Source organism: Triticum dicoccoides, chromosome 4B (assembly GCF_002162155.2).
Source record: "Triticum dicoccoides isolate Atlit2015 ecotype Zavitan chromosome 4B, WEW_v2.0, whole genome shotgun sequence".
NCBI classification, from domain to species: Eukaryota; Viridiplantae; Streptophyta; class Magnoliopsida; order Poales; family Poaceae; genus Triticum; species Triticum dicoccoides.
In genome coordinates, this window is record NC_041387.1 from 420,799,773 (window position 1) to 420,806,513 (window position 6,741).

The following is a 6,741-nucleotide window of genomic DNA, read 5'->3' on the forward strand; positions in this document are numbered from 1 at the left end:
TCTCCATCTTCTTATAGAAAGTGCACGCATGTGCGGGCTAGCAAAGCAATACAATGACATGATCAACAAGTTGCAACATTGAGCAGATCAATAAAATGACCAAAACATAGAGCAACAAGTTGCAAAACTTACGAGCTCGACGAGTGACACACACTTGGCCACCGGTTTTTCACTTGTTTAAATGCACATCAATACTTGTTGACCTCCAATTAAATGATGTACCGTAGATGGGCTAGCGACTTTAGATTGCGATCATGGACAACTTCGTTCTTGTAGATCATGAATCAACCGTGGACACTCTGCCAAAAAGCCGCGCCCTTTTGCTATGTGCCTTGAAACATAACACTACTGGCCAATCACTTCAATCATCCTCCTTGTCATTGTATGTGTTGCCCCTCTTCTTCTTGGGTCGCCATCTGGCTCCTCGGGTTGCTCGATGTCCGGGCCCTGCTCTTGCTTCGACATTGGCGAGTGGAGGTCCGCGACTTGTCCGTCTTTGTGTACACCGCTGTTGTGGATCACGTTCATCATAGCCTCGTGTGTGGCGCCATCGAACATGGGAAGGCATTCCACCGAACAGTGGCTGCGCACCGACAGACGAGGGCTCCTGGATGGAAACCACGAGCGGATGGTCGAGGATAACTAGAGGAGGCGACTGAGTGTTACGATGACTGTTGTGTATCGGGCTGACTGTGTAGATGGTCGACGTGATAGTAGGGCGGTTTGTGTTGGGAGGGGCAGGGTTGTGAATTTGTGATTGTTCGGGCGGCACTGACACCTTCTTTGTGGGACAAGCTCCGACTGCCAGTGCCTTCTTCTCCCTCGCCTTCACGATCTGGCCTTCCCACTCCACGGACGCGGCCACGCACGACCGTCTCTGGCTTGAAGGAACCACGAACCTCTCGAAGCGATCCCGCCGATCCATCTCGTCGACAAAGGCTGACAAAACGAGCAATGAAAGACTGGATGGGGCGCCTGCTATCGGGACGGAGGGCTGGCTTTCACACAGGAATAGTGGAGCGGAGTGTCCAAATGTGCGCACTCAGCCATTGTTTTGGGTGGGCCAGGGTGTCAGTTCACACAGGAATAATGAAGCAGAGTATCCAAATATGCACACTCCGCCATGGTTTTGGGTGGGCCAGGGTGTCAAGCCCGAACTCCCCTAGGCCTCCCCGATTTGGTGCCAATTTGTGGGATTTCAAACGTCCGCTGCAGGGATTTGGTAAGCTATGTTGGATGGCTAAAAGTGTCCGGAATGTTCGATCCAGACATTTGCGAGCGATTTGATGATCCATGTTGGAGTTGCCCAAGTGCTCGGTCCAGTATGCATTTCAACAGCTATTCAAGTAGTACTTTTTTGGTGATAAATTCTTGTATTACTCAACCGCAAGAATTACAATCACGACCGGCAATGTCAAGGACATATGTGTACACATGCATACGTGTGTCTACCCTTATCATATTCCCACTTGGGGCACATTGTACATGTTACACTCTTCAAACTCTTCAAGACTAAAACGTGTGCACGCCGACTCGAGTCCAGGGTGAAAGAGAAGCAGTCTATGCGGTGTGCCTGTTGACATTTATCTCGCCGACAATCAAACTATCTTTGTTGATACCCTAGACTATAACTAGAACTAACAAACTAATGGCTAGATTTGCTAGTATCCTGCTATGCCAACCAAGGCAAATGATACAGAGTAGAGTGCAACTGAAATGGCAATCCCTGCGACAAAATTGTATGAGAGGTGCTTGTTATCACGAGGTACAAATGCTATCTTCAAAGTATTAGTCAGTTCGAAGAGCCTATGGGAAACCTGCAGAAACACATGCTGGCATAAGCAAGTTGCTTTATGGACTAAATTCAATGCCATACATGGGGAAGAAGGTGGACTAAATTCAATGCCATACATGGGGAAGAAGGTGTACATACCGCAACATATAGCGCAGTAGTGAGCATGAAGTTAAGTAGTGGGTAATCTGGGATTATCGTCAATAGCCACTTGGGTTGCCCATTGGGTACCTTTGATCTTCGAGAGTCATCAAAGCAAACAAAATAAGTTTCATTCATTTAAAATCTGAAGGCAATTATCCAGTGGCACAAATGGCAGAACCTATAAAGTACGGAAACTGGATATGGTACCTGAGCCAGATATGGAACTGAGATATATATGTTTCTAGTGTAATCTTTCCAAGCCAGCTAGAACAAACAAATCAACAAGTATGTGTTAGTCGCATATTCATAGATCATTAGCATTACATTTAGTCATATAACGATACAATTTGCTCTGTTAACACAAAACTTACGCAAATAGCGTTAGAGAGCACGCCCGGAATTCTTGAGTGAAGTTGCGCAGGCAGATGTAAACACTTTTGAATGCAACACACATGGATCAATCAGATTTAACAGTATACAGATGGATTTATACTCGACACAAACAGGAAAGATACATACGTTATGGGGATCCAGGATGTGTAGGGATGGTATTTATTGTAGGTAATCTTGTCCAGCTTATAGATGTACTCGTACCACAAATACCCAGCCTGTGTTCACCAGAAAGCCAGCAGATCGTATCAAAATATATCTATGACAGACAATTTGCTGTAGATGTTTGATAATTACCGTTAAAGAAACTGTAACTATAGAAGCCTTAATATAGAGTTTTGTTCTTGTTTCAGCTTCTTCAAGCTTTTCCATCCACTTCTCAACCTATGACATGGAGATGCCAAACTCATTTCACCCGCTCTTTTGATAATTCTGACGAAATTGAAACTATCTTTGGATCTAAAAAAACATATCAGTCATGCCAGCATACTGCATAAAACAAGTTATACGGAACATACCATTGGATGGTAATAGGCATATATCATCCCCACAATCCATATGTAGCGATCAAGTCCAGATCGGAAGTGCCACTCATGCAACCTGGGGAGATCTGGTTTAGAAGGATCATCATAACCTGCACACAAGACGAATAACATTGTTAAGTCACATTGAAGAAAAAAATGCATAGACTAGCAAACTCACTAACTGTTACTGAAGGAAAACTGACCTAGAAGAAAAGTGAATGGGCTCCAGACTATCTCAAAGACACCTGGGATTTCCCATACCAAGATAACTACCAAGAAGCACCCAACAAATTTTATAGCAATCACTGATCTAATCTCATTGTACTTGTTTAGAATTCCAAGAGCACCATACACCATGAGGGTGAAAAGAGTGTGCATAGGGCAAATATAATATAGTGTGTAATCATTATTTAGGACAATACAACAGAATGCCACAAAGAAATTGAGGCGCCACATCATCTGTTGAAGGTGCAACCATGTTAGTAAAGGTCTGCGGATGAAAAGAAAGAACAATTGGACTAATTAAGAATGGACCTGAGCAAATCGTCCCAGACTGAAATCCTTCCGCACATAATAATAGGAGAAGTTACCAAATCCAGTCATCCACACATATGCAGCAATGAACACACGAATCGCATTGTAGATCTCTTTAGCATTGAAGTAGTGGTACATCAAGAATAGCACCTGGAAACAAACAAAGCCATGCTGAGAAGTGGTGCTCTGCTAGCAGAGAGATCAAAACCTTGCTGGTTGCAAATGGATGCCCTTGGTTAATCAGCTTATTTACAACTAACAGGTTATAAATGAAGGTGAAGGAGGTAAGCATTAAGCAAGTAAGCACTGCAGGATGACAGTTACAACCGAATAGTCAAACATTCTCGTTAGAAAAATCTGATGCATTAATATCCATGCATGATTGGCGGGTAGTAGAATAAAAGACAGACAAAATGCTATAAGGAAGATGAACTATGAAAATACCTGCATCCAACCCTTCCATTCTTCCGTCTGATGCCTATTCAAATATAGTACAGATTTTCCAGTGAATGTGGACTTATCTTGGTGGACCTTGAAGGAAGTAATAGCTGCTACGATGATAAGAAGAAAATAGAGGAAAAGGAAGAGATCTCGGCTGTAATTCTGTAGATACACACAAAAAAAAAGTTATCCAATTGAAAATAGCATATTGCGCACACACACCTTATATGCAGCTTCTAGTATTTTGCATTAATTTGAATAAGTGAGAAAAGATGACATGTTCTAAGAATCTGTTTTTTACCAGTATGTTACATAGGGACATCAAAATTTAGCATAAGATTCTATAGAAAAACAACATACCAAAGCATCAGCAGACCTAGAATCTGAAAGCTATTTACAATAGATAATAATGCCATACAATTATACATTCAGATGGTGTTTAAATGTGGGCATACATTTCTAGCAAGTATCAGCATAATAGTACCTTTTCAGACTCTCCGAATATATTTGTGCGGTCGCATATGTAAAAGTAAAGTAGATGGCCTCCAAGCTCGGATCTGATAGACCAATGGCAAGCTGTCAGCAGAATAATGCAACCAGACAAGTATCAACGGATACAGAATGCAAGTAGATTACATTGCCCTCAGTGTCAATCGATGCTCCAGAAGAAGTGTCTGGTCCATACAGAAAAGTCTGTGGAACCAACTAAGTCAGTGCATTTGAATCTTGACATCTTATACAATCATTTATTATGCAATCGAGAGTTATAGTTCACAAGCAACCTGAGCATCTGTGATGTGAAAGAAGCATAAACTGCTGGCTTTGCACCAGCTACTTGACCACCCTCCTCCAGTAACATTGTTTGATCCTCTCCTTTGTTTGAGCTGCTATCCATGTCTGATAAATTGATGTCCGAGTGTCTACTGACAAAGAGAAGGAAACATTACTTCGGATAAGAGTCCTTCTAGAAAGTAGTATTTCATTAAAAGCAACATATAATGGTGCCAATACTCATTTCAAGATGGAAGAACAAAATAGATCAACCCCAGAAAAAGTAAGATACATTGAGCTATGGACCTATGGTACTTGCAGCATAGGCAGAGATTTCTGGACATTCAAAGGGGAGATACAACTTAGCAGCATTCCCATGATCAAAATAGAATTTACTCACGTTTTAAGTGAAGCAGCATTCTTCCTATGAAAGAGAACCTCGGCATACACCCAGGCCGCAAGAACCCAAAGAAATCCCAGAAAAGCAGAAAGCTGGGATAAAGTACAAAGCAAGTTCTGTTAGTTCCAATGACCAATGTCCCAGAAATAAATAAATTATAGTATCTGTAATAAACAAATTAACTTCATGGGGGGATAATAGCATCACTATGCATACTTAGTTAGGGGAAGTTACAAAAGGCCTTCTAGACGCGCTGTTTAAACTTCAGCCCTTGTACTATTGCAATCCACAATACTCTGCAGTTTTGCATACTAATTAATTGGCCCACTGAACCTCATACCGGTTACTAAACTCAAGGGTCAATCATATGTATAGTAAAACAAGCACATCAACATTCAGTTCAATAGGCTGAATGGCCAAACCTATAAAGTGGTTTAGCACACACTCACTGAATAACTAGTATGAGCACATATTCCCCAAGAATACAACAGAGAAATCCATGTGTTGGAACATCTGGTGTCTCCAGATCTACAGCCCTCATTCACCAATGTGTTGGAACAGCTAAAAAAATCCACCCACCCCAGATTAGATACTACCATTCCAAAACACACATCAGTAATCTGTCCATAGACGCCCCCCTCCCCACCACACACACACACACAAGGAAATTAGCCACGGTTTTCAATCCTGAATGAGATTAACTGGTTCCCCTCCAATCAGAATAGCACCAAATCCTAACCTACGAGCAATACTTGCACATTGACAACAATAACCAACCAAGCGCGAGCGCAACACAGCCAGCAACTATTTCACTGACCAATCTCGGAATTCCTCAAATAAGAAAAAGCACCGCTGAATCCCGTGAGGAAATTTCACAACCATGCCATCTCCAGCGCTTCCTTTCAACCACCTAAAACAGAAAACGCACCCTGCACTTGCTTGCCCGCTCACCCGCCCCCCTAAAATCCCCGCCGCCACCACTCAATCGCCAACAAGCTCCAGGAAGCACCCAAGGAATCCGCACGGAGCAGCAATGCCGCGCCGACGCCCGATCGAGGGGCGATTTAGGGCTCACCTGGCCAGGCGTGAAGGAGGTCGAGGCCGCCATGGCGAGCCCACCCGCGGACGCGAGCGCCTCCGCCATTTCTACAGCATCCGCCAAGCTTTGGCGCTGGGATCCAAACGCGAATCGTAGGAGGAGGGCAAAAATTAGGTAACCGAGAGAAAATAAGCGCGGGTTTGTGTGAGAGCAGAAGGGCCTCTCCGGTTTACGACGGAACACTGCATGTGGGGCCACCAGCGATGGACAACGCGGCCCACAGTCGGTGCGATTTGCAAGTGACGGTCTACCTAAAAGAGTTAGGTTAGATTTAGCCATTTAGGTTGGAAAGATTTATCGTCTTCTCTTTTCGGCTACTGGAAAATTAACTTCCAAGGTACAGTACATAGGATAAGGCGTATAAATTTTGTCTGAAGTGTGATTTTTTTTTTGCGAGGCGAAAGGAGTTTTATTTCAAATTTAGAGAGTTACGGTCGAAAGCCAGAAGATCTTCGATACATGGTAGTGCCGTGGTACACTCGATACGACTATAATTTGTCAGAGGATCGGCAACTCTATTCTGATCCCTAGTCAACTCATGGGGAATAATTGTCACACATCAACTCCTTAATTTCAGCCACGAGATGACCATATGCCGAACAAACTAGTCCATCCCCTGATAGACAGGATAAAGTCTTAGTTGAGT

The 6,741-nt window shown here is 43.3% G+C and overlaps 1 protein-coding gene across 2 annotated transcripts; it reads right to left on the minus strand.

The window, feature by feature from the left end:
- Positions 1–1,353: 1,353 nt before the first annotated feature.
- Positions 1,354–6,245, minus strand: LOC119290643 (protein REDUCED WALL ACETYLATION 1-like). Of its 2 annotated transcripts, none has more exons than XM_037569267.1 (15): positions 6,072–6,245; positions 4,997–5,088; positions 4,608–4,745; positions 4,462–4,518; positions 4,310–4,382; positions 3,829–3,987; positions 3,385–3,534; positions 3,054–3,309; positions 2,845–2,960; positions 2,624–2,710; positions 2,456–2,544; positions 2,308–2,370; positions 2,144–2,200; positions 1,934–2,030; positions 1,354–1,817 (listed from the first exon to the last, which is right to left on the minus strand). In XM_037569267.1, exons 1-15 carry the CDS (start codon positions 6,138–6,140, stop codon positions 1,662–1,664), a joined length of 1,659 nt encoding a protein of 552 aa, XP_037425164.1. In that variant the 5' UTR covers positions 6,141–6,245; the 3' UTR covers positions 1,354–1,661. The 2 variants fall into 2 exon arrangements, with proteins under 2 accessions (XP_037425164.1, XP_037425163.1); XM_037569266.1 differs by having other exon boundaries at positions 4,608–4,748.
- Between the last annotated feature and the right edge of the window lie 496 nt (positions 6,246–6,741).

Excerpts from the sequence above, each read along its gene's own strand:
- LOC119290643 (XM_037569266.1), bottom strand. The coding sequence starts at position 6,140 with ATGGCGGAGGCGCTCGCGTCCGCGGGTGGGCTCGCCATGGCGGCCTCG. Across the intron at positions 4,383-4,461 it reads CGATTGACACTGAGGGCAAT|ATCCGAGCTTGGAGGCCATC; the intron begins GTAATCTACTTG and ends TTGGTCTATCAG. Across the intron at positions 2,711-2,844 it reads ATGCCTATTACCATCCAATG|GTTGAGAAGTGGATGGAAAA; the intron begins GTATGTTCCGTA and ends TCCATGTCATAG.